The 19202-nt window shown below is 39.6% G+C and overlaps 1 protein-coding gene and 1 long non-coding RNA gene across 5 annotated transcripts in view; one reads left to right on the forward strand and one right to left on the reverse strand.

Annotated features, from left to right (window-relative positions):
• Positions 1 to 991: 991 nt before the first annotated feature.
• The window catches only part of abcc3 (ATP-binding cassette, sub-family C (CFTR/MRP), member 3), a 56578-nt gene continuing 38367 nt past the window's right edge, over positions 992 to 19202 (forward strand). The window contains exons 1-2 of one of the 4 annotated variants that reach the window (XM_034861312.1): positions 992 to 1307; positions 18982 to 19158. In XM_034861312.1, coding sequence (XP_034717203.1) covers positions 1272 to 1307; positions 18982 to 19158 — 213 coding nt within the window. In that variant the 5' untranslated portion in view covers positions 992 to 1271. The remainder of the gene's footprint in view (positions 1308 to 18981; positions 19159 to 19202) is intronic. The other 3 variants (XR_004655142.1, XM_034861309.1, XM_034861311.1) reach the window with 3 other exon arrangements.
• LOC117937440 lies at positions 3645 to 11236 on the reverse strand. The gene is made up of 3 exons (XR_004655156.1): positions 11225 to 11236; positions 7111 to 7115; positions 3645 to 3747 (listed from the first exon to the last, which is right to left on the reverse strand). It is a non-coding gene; the product is annotated as an uncharacterized LOC117937440 (long non-coding RNA).

The raw sequence follows: 19202 nt of genomic DNA on the forward strand, positions 1-19202 counted from the left end.
CAGTTCCTAAAATCCCAAACCATTTTGACTGTCTTAGGAGTGTTGAACTTGAGTGCTTGAGTCACCAGATCTCCCACCTGTAGGCCGACTCCTCACCACTAGAGATGAACCCGAGGTGGGTGGTGTTGTGCATGTCCTTCAGGAGCTTGACAGACTGAGGAAGAAAGAAAAAACACTTTCACACATGGGGGCACATGTAAAAGGGAGCAGGTACGGATAATCGGATAAATCTCTACCACCCATTTCACTTGGTGAATGACCATTGTAGTGACAAGCACATAGGGCTGCACAATATGACCTATAATCAAAATCATCTTGATCTCTTTCTCTGTCTAGCTTGCTACTTACCTAACGTATGGACGAGCATTACAAAATTCTGTATAATACACTTTGGGGGCCGCAGACTTATTTAACCTCTTCTCTCTGAGCAACACATGACAATGATTGTATGTAGATTTCAAAACCTTATATCTGATGCTTGAACTTTTACACACTATTAAAACAAGCCAGAACACTGGAAATATGGGTTTGGCAGGTGGGTGGATGGGGTGGGTGGGGGGGATGAGGAGTGGCTGTGGGCTATGTATCTGTTAAGGCGTGTCATGAAATCGACCTTTTTTTGTATTTAGCCCAGGGAATATGCACAATGCCTACTCAACCACAGCTCAGTTTGTAATGATATCATTGTCAGGACCATAGAATGTAAAAAAATAAATAAGGCAAGGACTTGAAATAACCCCAAGCCTTGTATATTGTATATTCATATTTGACCCACTTTATCCTACCTTTCTCCTTCTGCCCGGAATTTACCCTCAATCTCACATCGGTTTGACCTGGTCTTATTTTTCCTCACATCATCTCTAAACTGTGACAACATGACTCAGCATGAGAGAGAGAGAGAGAGAGGGAGAGAGAGAGAGAGAGAGAGAGAGAGAGAGAGAGAGAGAGAGAGAGAGAGAGAGAGAGGCGGGACCTAGTAAGCTGACACCCATCATTGAAAACAATCTTTGCCGTTGTCTCCGGATGACTTTTCTTTTTCCCGTCTCTCTCAACCCCAGAGCGGAAGGAGTGGAGCGTTTCCTGACTCAGGTCGGTGCACGCTTTCGGGAGGATACAGGCGTAGTAACAATACCTCTCCGTGTGGCATGTGAGAGTCAGAGAGCGTATTTTTCGGCGCAAAGAAACAAGAACGCTGGTCGGCAAGAAAGGGCTCGACCGGTAGAGAGGCTGAAGAGCTCTCCGTCGGTTCCCGGTTTCCCGCTGCGACAGAGATGGAGTGGCTGTGCGGACCTGACCTACCTTTCTGGGTGAGTAGCCTACGTTTCCGTCCCTCGTTGCCGCTGTATGTGACAGGATACTGTAACTTTATTGGCCTTGTTGTGCAAAACGTTAACATAACTTACTACTAGCCTACCTGACACGGCTGTTGAATGCTATGTCATGCTTGGGCAGCCATTCAGAAGTAGGTTAGTTAATGTTAAGGTAACACTAACGACCATGGCTAACTATAATTAACCCACTTAATAGCATTTACTGTGTTAAGCTCCCAATAAATGTCACGCAAAATTACGTTTCGTGCTTTCGTTTGCCTAAAAAAGTCTGACCCAGTTTTTCTCAACTGTAATAAAATGTAATAAACTGTCCAATATAGCTAAATAATAATGTTATAACGTTAACGTTACTAATAAAGCTAGCTAGTAACGTTTGCTAGGTTATCATACAGGTATCATACAGGTAGCTAATTTTAAACGTCTTTCATAGTCAGTAGCTAGCTAGCTGAAAGATACGTTACGTACGTTACGTATCTTTAGCGATATGATATGACGATAGCACAGCAGATCTATCAATAACTTATAGTAGGAAGAATCACGTGGAGCCTTTTAAAGACACACTAAAGTTTCACTGAAAATATTTCTGCAAAGTGATGAAATATTAGTAGTAGCCTAAAGCCCAAAGTCACTTTATATCATAGGAGACAAAATAATCAACAATAACTTGTTGCATTGTTATCACCATAGACACCATATTAAATGTCTAAGTACAAGTATCATGAATATTATAGGAGATGAGAAATATAATAGGTTAGTAGGACAAGGTCACTTATTACTTACTAGTAGTAGTAACTTTATTACAACACATTAGATCCTATGGGAGTATTATGAAAGCTTTCTCTTTCTTTCCCTGGAGGCTGACTCACTACACTTTGTAGAGTTACTTTAGGTCATGCTTAGTGTCTTTTTGCCTTGGAATGGGAAATATTAATGTTGGTTTATTTTTTCAATGGTAAACTTCGCAATTGTGAATCCCTACAGCCATTAAACATAGCACAAACTCCTACAAGTACATAAGTCTATTATTGGCAGATCTAACTTAATTTTATCCCGAGCATACTGATTTTGAAAAGAGGAATTCTGCCTTGAGAGAGCACTGATTATTCTTTGAATTTGATTTTAGTGTAGTAAAGGGGAAGTCTGTGTATAGATCTGTTGCTTTGGTAAATCAATGCTCTCTATAGAGCTCAACAGTGGCTGCCCATTTCTCCATTCAATATGTCCATTGATGTTTCATTAAATGCTTATATAAAGAGTTTTAAGCCTGTTACAAAGCCAACCAGCTCCTGGATGATTTGTGACAACATTTGATTTGGCGTAAAATAACATTTTAAAAACTGAAAATAAGGCAAAGGTACAAGCACTGTGTGCCCTTGATTTTCCTTTCGATGAATATGACACCAACAAGTGTCTTTTTAAGGCCATCTGAGGTGACCTAAACTAGTTTCTGTGGTTTACCTCCACTTCAAATGTAGTTGTAAAACCAGAGCACTTAACAAAGCATGTTCAGTATGAGTCAGGCTAAACCCTAACTCTTGCCCAAGGACTCCATTACATCCTCATTGTTTGGAAAAGGTGTTGTATAGGCATGAAATTATACAATCAACTCAAGCTTAGATAATTTTAAATTCACAAGAAGGACCTACTGACAAATGAATGGCAAATATTCTTTATTTATTTATATTAACTGTGGAAAACAACAGATGTGTCTTATCAAAAGTGCAACTGAAATTGTATTTTAACTTAAATTAAAGAACACGTGATATCTGGCAGGGCACGACAGTAACGGTTTCCAGTTGCCCTTGTGCAGGCATACAACGGGAAACAACGGTTGCCAGTTCACTAAATCTGGTTGCCCCCGTTGTAGGCCCCTGCAGGATTAATCGTTATAAAATCGTGATCTCGATTCACCGTGTTCTCTCTCCCTTCTCTTCATTGGAGCGTCTATGTTTATAGGCTTGTGGTGATGCGCAATGTGTCATGGGTGCCAAAACAAATCTATATTTGGTCCTGCCAATTTGTTTTGTTTTGTCATGTGTGTAATAAACATTACACTTCATGAGAAAAGAATTGTGGAAGAGAATCGTGATATCAGTTCTAAGCTAAAACATTGTGATTCACATTTATCCCCTAATCCGGCAGGTCTAGTGTGTAGTGTCCTCACAAGTCCATACTGTATGTTGCATGTAAATGACAACGGCAATGTTGTGCATTGTTTCGGGTCCTTGGCACCACGAGACAAATCAGCATTGCAAATTGAACATGTAGCTTGATTTGAATGGCCTTTTTTTGACCGAAAGTACTGCCAAACACACGAGTTAAATCTCTTTCTCACAGCCTACTGCATTGAACGGTCTACCTACGTAAACACCGTCCTGTAATCAACGGTGGCGTCGTTACGTCGACCAGCGTAGCGCTGAAAGCGTATAGAAGTAACAAGAGGCTAAACTCAATGGAACGTTGTGTTGCATTCAGTCCAAGGTGGCGGAGCTGCAGCTTAGTCATGGGTGTGTTGCAATGGAGTTTCGCCCCTTGTTACTTCTTGTCCTTTGACAAGAGCAGAAAGTCAACACAACGTTAGCCTCTTTTTCTGAAGTTTCGCCTTTTGTTACTTTCTTTTGGTAGCGTTCGGATCGGTGGAAAAATATTCTAAAGTTTGGTGATATCCAAACTCCGTCAAAAAGCCCAAAGATTGGCCGAACCGAACCCAAACTCTTGGTTTGGTGTATCCCTAATGTCAATAAAACTCAAAATATACAATCAATAAAAAAAATATATATAACCAAATGAGAACATTTCAAGGCAGAACGATGAAGAATAGACTAGTCTACAGGTTTTTAAGAAAGAAACACTAGCCTGTCAACATTTTCTGGCTTAAGGGATGAGCCAAGGCAGGTCACCATATCTCTCCCTGTGCTGAACAGCCTCTCAAGGGGGAGAACTTGTAGCCGGGGTGCATAAGCACTTCTTTGCTAGTTTTGAGAGACGCGGGAAGAGTCTCTGATCTTACCTCCACCAGTCAAGGGGATCCTCCTCACTGTCTAGGTTACCTGATTGTAGGTATGACTCTAGCTCGGAAGATATACTGTAGCTTGATGTTCTTGGAGAGGACTGAGTCGTTGTGGGTCTACCTTCTTGCAGTAGGTGCATCCTCAGCAGTCTCACCATGGGGATCAATTAGGCCCAACACTTTGAAGAGTGTAGTAAATAAGATCTGAATAATGAATAGCCCTAATAATCTAAACTTAGTCAACACTCATTTCCAGAGAGTACAATACACCACTGGATTTCATATAATTAATCATACATTATCATATATTCTGTATATCTAACATCAATGTAATTACTTACAGCTATGGCTGCAGATGTAGACCTCACCATTTTGGTATTCAGTCTGGCATGAATTGGTGCAACATGGTCCTCACTGGCAAGCGCATCAGTAAATTCTGATAAAGGTCTAAGGGATTTGTTGATGCCTCGAGGACGTCTGTGTCCTGCCAGGTGGGGATGAGGTGTCATGCTTTTCTGTCATTGGACCAGACCTGAGAAATCGCCCCTTGTGGGACAATCGGTCTTCAGTGTATGCCTTGGAAGCTTCAGTTCTCTTTGTGTCTTTGTTTGCTGCTTTTTAAGTCGCCAGCTATAAGAGAAACGGATTACCAGCTTTTTGCAGAGACCCTCTGCTCGGTCAATCCAGGGATCTCTCATTGCAAACTCTAAGAAAGAACATGAACAAATCATATGGAAAAATGAAGCCACATATTTGATAAACAACCCCAGTCGTATTACTCAAGATTTAAGTTAGGTAAATCTTATTTCAGACAACTCTAGTAAAACTATTTCACTAGCAGAAGGCTAGGCTTATATTGTTGATATCATTAACATATTCACACACATTACCACAATACCTACAATTAATTATCACCAATAGCATAATAGTTCAATTAGTTATATGTATTTTTTAAATTAATATACAATTCTTTTAATTACATTTTGAATCTAACTTTTACTCAGCTATTGCTAGATGGAGTCTGTGGCCAAAGCACTGGAGCCTAGTCCAATTATTAAGAGAAGCTGCCTTCACCACATTAGCTCTGTTGTCTGTTGGAATGCAGACAAGCTTTTTCTGCAAGCTCCATGAGGCCATCGCCTCTCTCAGACCCTGGCCAATTGACTCTACCGTGTGATCTTGATGGAAAAAAGACATTTGCAAGCATTGACCCTGCATTGCAACATCCTCATCGACGTAATGAACTGTCAAACTCATGTAAGGATTCGTAGTCCTGATTGACCACGGATCCATTGTAGTTGCAAAGTTCTTAACATTGCCAAGATCACTCTCTATTTCCCCTCTGCGTATTCTGTACATCGCAGGTAGTGGCACATTGTAAAAATAATTAAACATTTTTTCAGAGTGGTGATCAAGAATTTGAAGCCTTCACTTGTCACCGTGTTTATTGGGAACATATCTTTGGTCAAATGAAATGCGATTGCGCTCGTTAGTTCACTGTGTATTTGGGAGCTATATGGGTACGCTGAGTTTTGGAAACACATTTGTTGGCCCTCATTTCATGGTGCATCGTATTGAACTTCATGTTGTTTTTCTAATTGGTTAAAGAAGTCTGTTGTGTTGTTTTGTGGCACCAACACAACTTTACGGCACTCCTTGCATATGACCTGTTCTTGTTTTGCGTCACTTGCCTTGAATCCAAAATGCTTCCACCCAATGGATGACGATCCGATTCTCGGGACAAGCCCCTCGGCCTCGCCCTCTGCTAGCCTGCTGTTGGATTTTTTTTTTCAAGGTTTCTTTGTTAAGATAGTTTACAGCCTGTAGCAGCCCTTGGATTCAAAAAGAGAGTCTTAACCAGCACGGCGCTTAACATTTGTTTCACCATTCGTCACCCCAGCACCGTGTTAGGTTCTCCCACTAAGTTCTCCAGTTTGTTGTATGTTCTGACTTGAGCTACAGCCACTTTCACATCCATGCTTGCTTGCAACATTCTTTGCTTTCTTTTTCTCCTCCTCTAACTTCACACTTCTGCCATTAACAATTGTTACTCATGAAGTTTCCAATCACTTCCACAATCCAGCTTAATAACTTTGGTCTTTGGAACTTGAATCCCTTCTATAGACTTTGCCTGTTCTGCTCACCCACTAAAAAAATTGGAGCTTGTGATTGACAACAAAATCTCAGATAAAATCTTGTAGGCACAAACACAGCTGCGTGCCATTCACACCCACCAGCTACCTTTCAAATCATCTTTCCTTGTGCAAAAACTAAGGTGCCACCAAAGGGCATTACAACATCACAGGTGCGCAGAATGCTTAGAAATGACACAACATTTAAAAGACTATTATATTTGTTGCTGAATATGGTGCTGTTGATCGATTAGCCTAAACACACACATAATTCAATCAATGGGGAGAAACTCTCTACTTTCCTTCTTCCCATACCTTCTGATATTTGATATTCAATGACTTCTGTTGGGGTTGAAGTGTTGAAGTGCCAAACTGAAACAATGATATTTCAAACATACTAGAATGTTATAATTATTTTACTATTGACATGCACTCTGGCTGAGAAAAAAAAAAACATGTTGACCGCATGCTCCAAGAAAAAAAGCTATGTAGAGTGTAAGACGGCATGTCTGGCATGTAGTACACATGTGAAACAGGCTGGTCCAGAACCTATTTTTTGGCAGCAGTACATATCAACAATTGAATACTGCGTAAGTAAGTCTCAAATAATTGCCGTGGGTGTTTTATGGTGTCTGACTGTGGCTGAATGCAAACTGAAAAAGAGGAAGCTGTTGTAATTGAAGAAGTCGGGGTGAGGATGACTAGGGGACATTTGGTGGGAAAGTTCAGTGCCAGTTAGCAGAAGTTAGTGTGCTGTCAAACTCACGAGTGTAGTGCAGAGATATACTGTAGTCACTGTGAATATGCAATCTGAGTGTAGGGAAACAATAGTAGTATTGATAATGACTGCAACATTTCAAAGTAGGACTTTAATTATAAGGCATTCTACTTTTGGTTTGATGACTCATTTGTAATTTCTTTGCCCCCAAATTCTGTCTGTGCTTTACAATCACTGCATCTGGAAAATGACCTTCTGCTTGTAAGTCCGTTAACGCTCATGTTGTCCTCGGGCCAAATTGACCCGTTTTAAGGTAATTATTTTCTCACAAAAAATGGGCTCTCAAAAACAAAAGCCTGAAAATGTCAACATAAAAAATATCAAAACACTTTTGAAAAAACAGAAAACAAAATTGACCAGTGGGGAAAAAAGCAATTATAATGTTGAAATAAGCATGTTTTTTTTACATGGTTGACGGGAAGACAACACAAGGGTTAATTTATTATGCTGCTGTTGCAGCTCGTGCTCAGGTCTCCCTTGAAAAATAAAAGAATTTTAATCGTAATGGGACTTACCTGGTTAAATTAAGGTTAAATACATTTTTTTTTTTAGATAATTGCAGTGCTGGGACAATTCGTCGATGTAGTGACAGAAATGTCTCTCCATTGTACTGTCCAGTGTGGGACTATGACAAGGATTTAACATTCAAGATTAACAAATTAATCGCCAACAATTTTTATAATCAATGAGTTTTTTTGTTTTTTTATCAAATCCTTTTATAATTCCAGCTTATTATCTAGATTCTTCCCTCCTTTTTGACAAGAAACTGGGAAACCATTTTCAGACTTTTTATAGACTAATCTCAATTGAGAAAATAATCAACAGATTCATCAACAATGGGAAGTTATTTGCAGCCCTAAAGCGTTAAGGGTCAACCTTATTTTTACTTTGGATCTTAATATGTATCATATTTAAAAAGCTGCCTGTGGATGTCCTTGGCCAGCCCTTTACAGTAAGCTAGCAGTAGAGCACTGACCAACAGCTACTAACACTAGCAGATAGGAAACAATAGTCAGAATGCCTTCGTTAGACTTTAAGTTCATCCCATTAAAATCGTAACCACTTTAATCTTTAGACATTCCGAGCTCAGCAGCAGCATGCTCTGTCACTTTGTTAAAATATAAAGTTAGCTAACAATATGTTAGCTCAGCTGCTAAGGGCGACAGTGAGAGCTATGGACAGGACAACTTTCTTGATATTTGATATCCCACACTGTAAAAGCCAGTCGAGACTTAAGCAGTTTGTCATTACTACCATGAGTACAAAACTAAAATTGGTATTTATAAAATGCTGCTTTTGAATGTAATTATGAGAATAATGAAAGAGTAATTTACTGCTGATCACTCCTGCTCCCTGAACAGTAATAACAGATTGAACTATCTTACTTTTAATTTTATTGGGCAGATAAAAAAAGCAACAAAAAGCCTTCTTGGCTGTGATTGGACTAAATTTTTGTCAAATCAACATTGTCTGAGCACAGACGGTCCAGAATGCCACAGATCAAATTCACTGAGAAATATTGGTAACTCCCTTTAAGAGAAAAGAGAAGTAAAGTCAATATGTTGCTAGATTTGGATAACAACTAGCCCAAAGATACACCCAATCTGGCAACACTGGTATTATTAGTCCCCTCCCAGCTGCACCAGTATGCTTGTAACATTTTATCATTTTACAGAAAACTGTAGTATCTATTTCCTGATCTAAAATACTGCTAACCGAGCAATCTGTCAGGAAATATGAGTTGTGAAATGGTCTCATTTGCAGCTGAGAACAAAAAAAGGCTTTCCCCGAATGTTAGAAGTGCTAGTGTGGGTGAATTAGTACTCCCTTCACACTTCCAAACTAGTTCTTTTATGTTATCCATATCCTAGTGCAGGATGGTCTGTGGTTTTTCCCCCCTCACAGCCTTAGTCACTTCCTGTGTGTTCTGCAACATTTTTTATTGGTTTTCATTTCCGAGTAAGACAGCAAATCCTCTCGAAATCATAACTGACTGTCCACTAAGAATAGGAATTTCCTATCCTGTTATCCACATTCAAGATATCCGGTAGTTTCCAGTATGGAAGATCACAGATCCATGTATAAAATCTGTAATGTTTTCCATGTCGTAAGCGAACGTGGCCTGCAGCAAGGCCGGTCCTCCTGCAGTCTTACACTCATCAGCCTCCATTCATACCATCAGCAGCTTTATGTGTAACAAAGAACAGATGGACAGCCTGCTGGTATTTCTTTTCTAAAACCCCATGAATACACTAGAAAGTATAAGACAAGTCTGTCACCCCCACCCCCACTACGTTAGAAGTGTAGTGATTGACTGTAACTGATTTGATTTCACTGCGGTGGCTGGTACAAGTTAATATAACAGAACTCCACTTCCAACACTGTTCCATTGTCATGAAACTGTACTTTTTTTATTATTATTAATGATCTTTCTTGGTTCATTATTGTTTTTGGTGCTTTGATCAACAGTAGTAAACCACATGAAATTAAAGTGTTGCACACGATCAACAAACTGATACATACAGTAATTTACAACAAAAGGAGACTGGTAAAACAAGTTAAGTTATGGTACAAACTGTAGGATTTTTAACGTCGTCTGATTGCTTTACTGATCACATTACTTGACTGAATGGTATTTCTTGAAGTTATTGTGGTTTGCACATTACTCGAGTGATCAGCGACAGGTCACACAGTACAAGACATTTCACAAGGAGGAATCCCAACGAGTCTGTCTGATCTCTAGGTCTGCAACTAACATTATTTTCATGTTGATTAGGGCTCAACCGATTCCTGTTGTAACTTGAATAATTTGATCAGTAAAAATCCTCGAGGCAAAATTTGCCTTACAGCTTTGTTTAATCAATGTTACCAAACTTGTATCACTCACGGTGTTTCCACACGGATAATTGTTACTGTCGCACACCGGGCTGTCGCTGCTGGCGACACATGGCCTTGAAGACTGATTACAAAATGAAGAAAGGGAGCGTAAGTAGTGAGGGGCTAAGAGAAGAGAACGGTTGGAAAAAACAACAGAAAGTGTCCAAAGTTTGGTATCACTTCAAACGTAATTAAAACAAAAACTCTACTACTGCAAAGTCAAACTAGGTTGCTTTTCCAAAAATTAGATAGATAGATAGATATTTATTGATCCCAAAAATATGGGAAATTGTGGTGTTACAGCAGCACACGTACATCAGTCAACACAACACAGAATATAAATATAAATCAAATACTAGGATAAAATATACATACATACAATATACATAGAAATAATATTAGTCCATCCCTTATACACCCAAGAGTCATCAGAAAACATCTGTAGGTGACATGACTCCGAGTTGTACTGGCAATGAGGGGGTGAAAATAATCAATATGTTCTATAAAATGTCTAGTCTCGCGTTGCCAGACCATCTACACGCTACGGAGCGGAGGAGGGTCGGGCTGTGAGTCCAATCCGCACAAAAACTTGGATATAGACTTGATGGACCCTCGTTACAAAAAGCTAAGGGTACCAACATCCTGTAGGTGGCTGTCGAAACAGGAACGGTTGTGTCCCGGTGAACTTTATTCACATGAAACTTAGATTGTGTGGTCTACATGTGACTCGATCCACACCCATGTACACAGACCACCCCCCTTTCATAATATGTGAACCGTTTAAATGCTGTAAAAGGGTAAAAACCACCCCTGGGTAAAACAATCACTCAAGACATGTCTATCTTTTTTTTTATGTCTCTAAATAGTGTTAAAGGACAGTTTTTTTGGTGGCATTTTTGGTATTCAGTCATTTTTTAACTCAATTCGGTGATGACGTCACATTAAGGAGAGTATCCTCAGCCTAGTACCGTAACTATGGCGACCGACTTGGATAAGGAAGAGGTGGAAAGGCCAGCAGCCCTGTAATTTTGATCCTGCCAGACTTGAGAGGGTTGGGGACGGCTCCTGGTGAGTTGCTATCATTTAGCAACGCAACAGTGCCAGCGCGGCAATGCATTTTTACTAACAGTGAATAGCATCGAGTGAAAGTCAACGATTCTATCTAGTGACAAAGATCATGTCGTTAGTTCAGATTAGTACTGGTAAACTTATCTAGATCTAGGAATAGAAGGCATCATGCTCTATCAAACACCCCAAACATTTAAAAATACATCCATATGGAAGCTTTTTAGGGAAGGAGCAGGCTAGGTCACACACAGACAGAAGCCCACACACAGATCTTTGGTTTTGCAGTGTCTGAGTGCCGAACAGATGCACCGTCGCAAAGATTGGCGTCTGATAGTACCCCCGACCTGCGAGGAGGCGAGGGTCAGTTCATCACTGCTTGCAGCTTTAATTATTATAATTTTTTAAAGATTATTTGAGGCCTATATTAGATAGGAGAGGAGGAGAGAGAGAGGGGGGGGAATGACTTATAGCAATGAGCCGCAAGTTAACAATTCTGACCCGGGCATTAGCTTTAATTTGAGCTTTGGGACTAATCAACAGCGAATAATAAGAGCTTCGGCCGGGCAGTGGCATTACACAAGGTCGTTTGCTGTGCGTGTGTGCGTGTGTGTGTGTGTGTGTATGTGTGTGTGTGTGTGTGATCTCTCTCTCCCTAAGCTGAAATGGAAACACTGTGCTGCAACATTCTTTCCGTTTCATTAAAGACATTACTTATTAAGGGGATAGGGTCAGGGTTATAATAGGTTTACTCAATTCTTGAGCGTTGAACAATTATTAAATAACACCTTACAATGTTTTTGACTTAAAGGGGCACTCCACCGTTCCACCTAACCCTTTCCCTAACCCTGATTAATGCACTCCACTAACCCTAACCCTTGAGTTTAAAGGTTACTTGACCAGTGAACAGATCTGTGGCTCAGGAAGAACCTTCTAAACTTATTTCCTCAAGGTTGTCTTGGGTTGGGTTTGATATTGACTTCATTAACTGGAGGTTAGGGGATGGATATAAGAGAATAGGCATTTATGAGGCAGGGAGAGTCTAATGAAAGCATCATGGTGCATTATGGAAATTGTAGAATCCATTGTATTGTTTTTTTGCAACACTAAATTGCTTTAACATTGATTGTTGTGTATTCAATCAGGATATTTGATATTGCAGGGAATTACTTCCAAAAAGGGCTGCTAGATATTAGGAAAATATGTGATATGCAATAACATTGTTGAATATGGTGATAACAATATAACGGGCGATAAATTAGATATGAAATTAAGATATTAAGTGTTCTCAGTTCTGCATTTCAGTTGCTTTCAGTATTCTGCTAAAATACACCAACTTGCTTGTTGAATTAAAAACTAACAACATTCTTTCACTGAACAAATTGAATATAAAATGCACTACAAAAAAAAGAATGGACTGTTTTTATATAGTGCTTTTCTAGTCTCAACAACTACTCCAAGCGCTTTTACATTGTACAGGAACCCTTAACCATTCACACACATTAACACACTGCCGAGGCTGCCGTGCAAGGTGCCACCTGCTCATCAGATAAACACTCACACACATTTACACTCGCAACTTGCGCTTCAAAGTCTTTCCCAAGGACGCTTTGACATGGGACCAGGGATCAAACCACCAAACTTCCAATTCCGATTTCTACTGATATTTTCATTCAACTAACACACAAAATCACTGTGTCTTTCGCCATATGTTGCAAATTCATTCCAACTTATACTAACATTGATTGTGTTAATGCTCGTCAAGCCATTGTAGACTGTTGACAATTTCCACAAACTGATGTGTTTACGAAGCTGGTAGCAATAGATCCCTGCGGCTCTGAAAGCATCCTTTTTATAATAACTAGGTGCTATGCAACAATCCCGCTGAGTGATGAGACTCACTAGGGTGGGAAATGCCAGACCCGTAGCTTAGCATTCTCTGCTTTGTTTCCCACTGCGTGTAAGGTTATTGTAACCCGGCTGACTGAAGTAATCTTCCTGTCCAAGTCTCCTCTGGCTGGATTTTATCGCAAAGCACCTTACTCTTTTTTATCTCACCTTTTGTTGAAGTTTCGGCTTTCAGGTTTCGAGTGTAGTGATAACTGCCTGAAAGTCTGTGAACTGGAATAAAGGCCAGCCATTCTACGTTTAGTAGGACCAAAAGTGTGTTAAGAGCAGCTTTTCTCTTCTTATCATCACCTCAAAAGTCTGAAATAAAGGTAATTTCTGAAGCCTTTATAAAACTTCTACTTGTCTTTTGATTTAATAGCTTTTATTATCCACGCCAGGCTTAAGCCTGGATCATGTGTTAGGTCGGGCAAGTGTGTGTGTGTGTGTGTGTTTGTGTGTGTGTGTGTGTGTGTGGGTGGGTGTGTGGATATTAGGAGTTGGCAGGTTTTCAAATGTATTTCATCAGGGTCTTCCACATGAGGCTTAGTTTTGATGTAACCCTGTTCCACGGTTTAAAATAGATTGGAATGTGTGAATCTATTGTAAGTGGCTTACATATTAGGAGTAGTTGGAAGGTAAGAAATAGATATCAAATGTGTGAGGACAAGAAGAACATTAACAATCAGTTATTCTGATGTTCAGGAGTGTTCAGACATTTGTGTGTGTACAACAGGCGGCTCTCTTGTCATGCAAGTTTGTTCACATTTTGACCCGCGTTTTGATTTCACCTGAACGCATCGGACTCGTTGTTTGTTGAAGTCGCCACCATCATTTCCCAACATCATTCCCAGATATCAACGATATTGCTTTAAGAAAAACAACAATATACAAGATGATTGTTTAATATCTATGGACTGGAGAGAGTGATTAATGAGGTGGTCGGTCTATCTGGATGATCAGATCATCAAGATGACCATTCGGATTAATGACAGATGAGTTGTGGGGGGGTGAGATAATACATCAATAATAATGAAAATATACATTTTAATAGTATTAAGCTGCAAAGCTGCTGTCCGTTTCATTTTCATCAGGCGTTGCATCCCCATTTCGAGAGACACTGTGCACATTTACACACAAGGAACAGCAGTGTAACTACATTAAATATTTCAGCAGCTAAAAGTTTTTTTGATGCTCGATTGCATGGTAAGAGTTTTGGTCAAACTGCTATTTGTGGAATGTGGACGGAGTCTGTGGCAGACTTGCGTATTCTGTTGGATGGTGAGTTTCAAGATGGGAGTGGAGATTTGTGTTTTTTGTGTGATTTTTTGTTCACCAAATAGGTGCATTTGCATTGTTCTTGCCAGCTAGAGTGTGCGTCTTTCCAACTGCATGGTGATGGCTATTTGAGTGGCGTCAGACAAATTGGAACCTTTTGCTACTTACTTTTGATAAGCTACAATAACTTCTCACTCGTCTTAACCAGCTAAGCTAATCGATAACTTCTTCAGAATCCAAAGGCATTTCTGGCACTTTACCTAGTCTGTTGCACCAGAGCAATGTGTAAAAAAATAATTTGGCCTGAAAAGTTTCTTAAATTTCTTGAATCTCTTGTGAAAACAAACCTAAACTCAATGTTTTGGTGCTTGAAATGAGTTTGCAAAAGTCTTGGGTACACTAACGTAGCGTTAAATATGAATAAAGATGTAAATAAATCTCTAAAATGACATTTTGTAATATTGCTTCTTGAGTAGGACTGTTACATCACCTGGTTATTACCCATTTAACATTTTTTAAGATAAGTATTGACAAATCTTTGTTATTGAACTGTACATACAGTAACTAAACATATTTGTTTTTATTGTGATATTACTGCTATTACTAGCCTATATTTAAATTTGATTTGGGGCAGAGGGATTTGCACCCTAAGTCCAACTATTCGGGGTGGCAGTAGCTCATTCTGGAGTAGAGCCGGACCGATATAGGCCAATATTTGACATTTCTCAAACTATCGATATCGGCATTTATAATGGCCGATAAAACAAAACATCATTCACTCAAATATTTATAACGACAAATAAATGATTCTCTTAAATGAATAAATGAATAAAAGAAAAATGGAGTGTCAACTGTGTTCTGACACTGTGTTCTGGGCTCTAGTCCGGATGGACTTGGCTTTGTAACTGTTCGAGTCCCTGTGTACTGAGTGTTGACTGGTAGCTGGAGGGGTGGCAGTTCACGTCCTTGTCACTGCTAAGGTGCCCTTGAGCAAGGCACTGCCCCCCCCACCTTTAATGGGCAGCCCTCTCTCTTATGTATAAAGTCCTGTTTGTGTTTGTGTATATCGGGCCTGTGTGTAATGTGTAACACCGACAGTGTGTAAACATGTAATTTCCCCTTGCAGCGGATTAATAAAGTATCTCTTCTTCTTATGAGACAGTTATGAGACCAGCTTTGCTCTGACCTTATTTGACCTCTATTTGTTCTTTTTATTGCAGAAAATGAATTGCAGTCTACTCCGTGTCATTTTTATGAAGAGCAGGAGGGGCGGCGGATCACAAAATAGCTCACAAATCACAGCAAACAATCAGTCAATTTGTTTTATCCTTTTATCCATGGAGACAATCTTCTTTTTTCACTTTCAGAAGAAAACAGAGAGGTTAATATCGGCTGAGAAATATTCAAAACGTTTCTCCATTGTCTTGTACGCTTACATGAACATTCCATTAGAAAGTTGAGCCACCATAGCAGAAACGAATTACCCACCAAGATAAGAACGAATGAGAGTGAGAGAAGAAAAACCTCTTTGTCTAGAAGGGCAGTTGTTAAACACTGTATTTGCTCACAGCCTTTCCCCCATTCTACAGTAGAGATATCTGAATGCTATTACATTTGACATTTACTTTTCAGTACTATGTTCCATGCCAAGTAAAACATGCAAACACCGCAGAAGCCATGACTTCTCACAAATATATAGCACAAGCAAAAGGAGCATGAGTATGTCCTGGTTGGCTTCAGTCTTGTGTTGATAGATCGGACAAAAATGTCTCTTAATTAAAAATGAACATTGACTAAAACATCAGAAATGCCCATCCGAGTATCCTAGCACAATGAAACTAGTCTATATCCTGGACGTTCCACTTCCGGGATTGCTCCGGCTCCACAGGAAATTACGCCGGATGCATGTATTTTAGCCGTTGTCCTTTTTCTGCCGCTTTCTTTGTGTTGGCATTTTAAACTGGTGGATTTCTGAGGACTATGGTTACCTGCTCCTCAGATCTCTGTAAGCAGCTAGACTATATGTCCACTATTTAAATTTAGTCAGGTTTGTTCGAGTCTGGCGATTTGAAAATCAAAATCTTTCCTGTAAAGAAGGGTTGTGAAACCACCAGTTCAGTTTGTTTAAGGCCCATTAGCCAGAACTGGCAGAACTTTTACCCATCACCTCCTTCCACACACACACACAAACACACACTAAGCTGTACACACTTGCTTCAGCAGATGGGTGTGGTGATATATGGAAGAGTTGGAGACTAGCAGCAGCTGTGTTTATCTTGTTTCCATCTGTGGATGGGCCGTCAACTGTTTGTCCAGGGTAGCAAGATAAGCTGTCAGTCAGGGCTGCATCTCCCTATGATTCATGTTTACTTTACCTTTCTCCTCCCGATGGCCTCTGGATCACTCAGTTATGGTTCCGCTGCAGTAAAACGAATGAATCGTACGGTTTTATACAATGTTGGGGAAATGTTTAACATTAACGTGTCACCTCACGTTGAGCTCAACATACAGACGTTTCTCAACCTAATGAACCTATATGACCATGTTTTCAGCTCTCTGCATTAGGGCTAGGGAATATTATATTCATATTGATATCGTGATATGATATCGTCTTAGATTTTGGATATCGGCATTTCGCAACATGGCATTTGTTTGGTCTTTCACTGCATTTAAAGGCTGCAATACAGTAAAGTGATGTACTTATATGAAATTACCAAACTTTTCTAGCCGTTCTATTATTTGCCTTTACCCCACAAAGACATTATGTCCACATTACTGAAGATTATTTATCTAAAATCGAAGATATTTTGCTAAAGCACCAATTGTTAACACTAGAATATTGCCGCAATATTGATATTGAGGTATTTGGGCAAGAATATGGTGATATCTGATTTTCTCCCTGTCGCCCAGCCCTACTCTGCATGTGTTTGTGTATGCAACAGAAGTGGCCTAAATTGATGAAAATACTTAAGTAAGGGCATACATGTGTTGGCACTTCCCCTGGGCAAATCACAGTTATTGAATAAATATTTGTGAGATTCAATCCTCATTTTTGTTTTGTCTTCATGGGCATATAACTCTTGTGACATCACTGCAACATTCATATTGTGTGTGCCATGTTACATATTTGAAAAAAGATGTCGATAACATGACTGTGCGTTATGTGTGGATGTTACCTGGTAAAAATGACACTGGTATGCTCTTCTTTTATACCTCAGGCTATTAGACAGCACAAGCACTTCAAACGTACATTTTTATGAGTTTTTATTTTATTTGATATATTTTTGTATTTTTATTTATATATTGTATTATGTACAGTATAATAATGTAGTGCATTTGTGATATTGTACGTATTCTCTAGTTTTTAATGGGTAAGATGGCGAGTGTGAGCACTGTAATTTCCATTTCTATGGATGAAATCAACTTGACTTGACTTAAACATGCTTTATTACAAAAGGGGACCAGGCGGGCCAAAAATAAGAAAAATGTCTTAGACCTGTGGGGGTTAACTGAGCAACAGGAATCTTATCCAAAGAGAGATACGTTCATCTTTTGTGTGGTCCAGCGGCAGTGGCAAACTACGTTGCCTAGTTTGCCTTGACTTCTATATCTGTTTAATGGTGCGTAAACTCCGTACTGCAGGGGTCAGTTAATTCACTGTCAGACTATCTCTAGTGCAGCAGAGAGAAGGAGAGAAGTGGTCAAGGAAGAAAAAGAGTCAAACACATAGCGTCATAATGACAGTTTCAAAACCTTTTTCATCCTACTTGAGTTTGCAGGCCTGGAAGTAGATTACTTTGGTTTTTATTTGTCTATGTTTCTGGAGATCTGTCACTGAGATTTCTGCTGTCACTAATAACAATGGAGGTGAATCTAATTTGGTGGTGGTGGTGGTGGTGCTCACAGCATTAAAAGATTACATTTCAAAAAAGCTAAAAAGTAACTTCTATTTTCAGAAGGACCCCACAGACCACATGATATGTTTAGACATTGTATGTCGTAGGTGGCTTTATTCAATTTTGCTTCCGTAAATATACCTTGGTAATAGATAATAGAATAATCTGATGATTTTAGGGACAAAAAACACAAAACCACGTGTCACATGTAGTCATTCCTGTGCCTAAATTCCCTAAAAGTTAAATTTAGATTTTTACATAAGAGTATGCATGTATGGTATTTCCTCCAGCCTTTGAGTCTGATTTTTGTTTAAAAAACACAGTTACATTCCTGGTTAATAAATAATCTAAGGTTAGAGGAATGTTGTGAGGCTGCTGTGGCTCTGACCTTTAAATTGCTACTAATCTTGGAATATATAATATAACACGTTATTATGTTTCTCTGACTGTGTTAGCCACATTTCTGATACGAAGAACTAGATTTCACATCATGTTTCCCACCCTCTGACCATCAAGATGGGTAAATATTGTCAAAGTGTTTACAGTTTTCACTTCGGGAAAACAGCTGGTCTGATGAAGCTGTGGTAGTGTTGGAGGTGTGCCCTGTTTAGAGTGTGTGCCTGAGTCTTGAGTGCTGCTGGTTAGTGGAAAAGTGTAGATAGCACAGTTCGGGATTGGTTGATAAGAAGTGCATGTCTGTAACTAAATGTGTTATGTGTCCCTGCAGGTAGCCAATCAGACGTTGCACACAGATTCCCCCGACCTCCCGAAGTGTTTTCAGCTCTCTGTCCTGTCATGGCTGCCGTGCATCTACCTTTGGGCTGTCTGCCCCATCTACCTCTTCTATCTCAAGAGGAGCAACAGAGACTACATCATGATGTCCATAATGAACAGAATCAAAACGGTGAGATTGGACTCCATAGTTATGTACTTTATCACAGTTTACTT

The sequence above is a fragment of the Etheostoma cragini genome, chromosome 21, assembly GCF_013103735.1.
Source record: "Etheostoma cragini isolate CJK2018 chromosome 21, CSU_Ecrag_1.0, whole genome shotgun sequence".
Lineage (NCBI taxonomy): Eukaryota > Metazoa > Chordata > Actinopteri > Perciformes > Percidae > Etheostoma > Etheostoma cragini.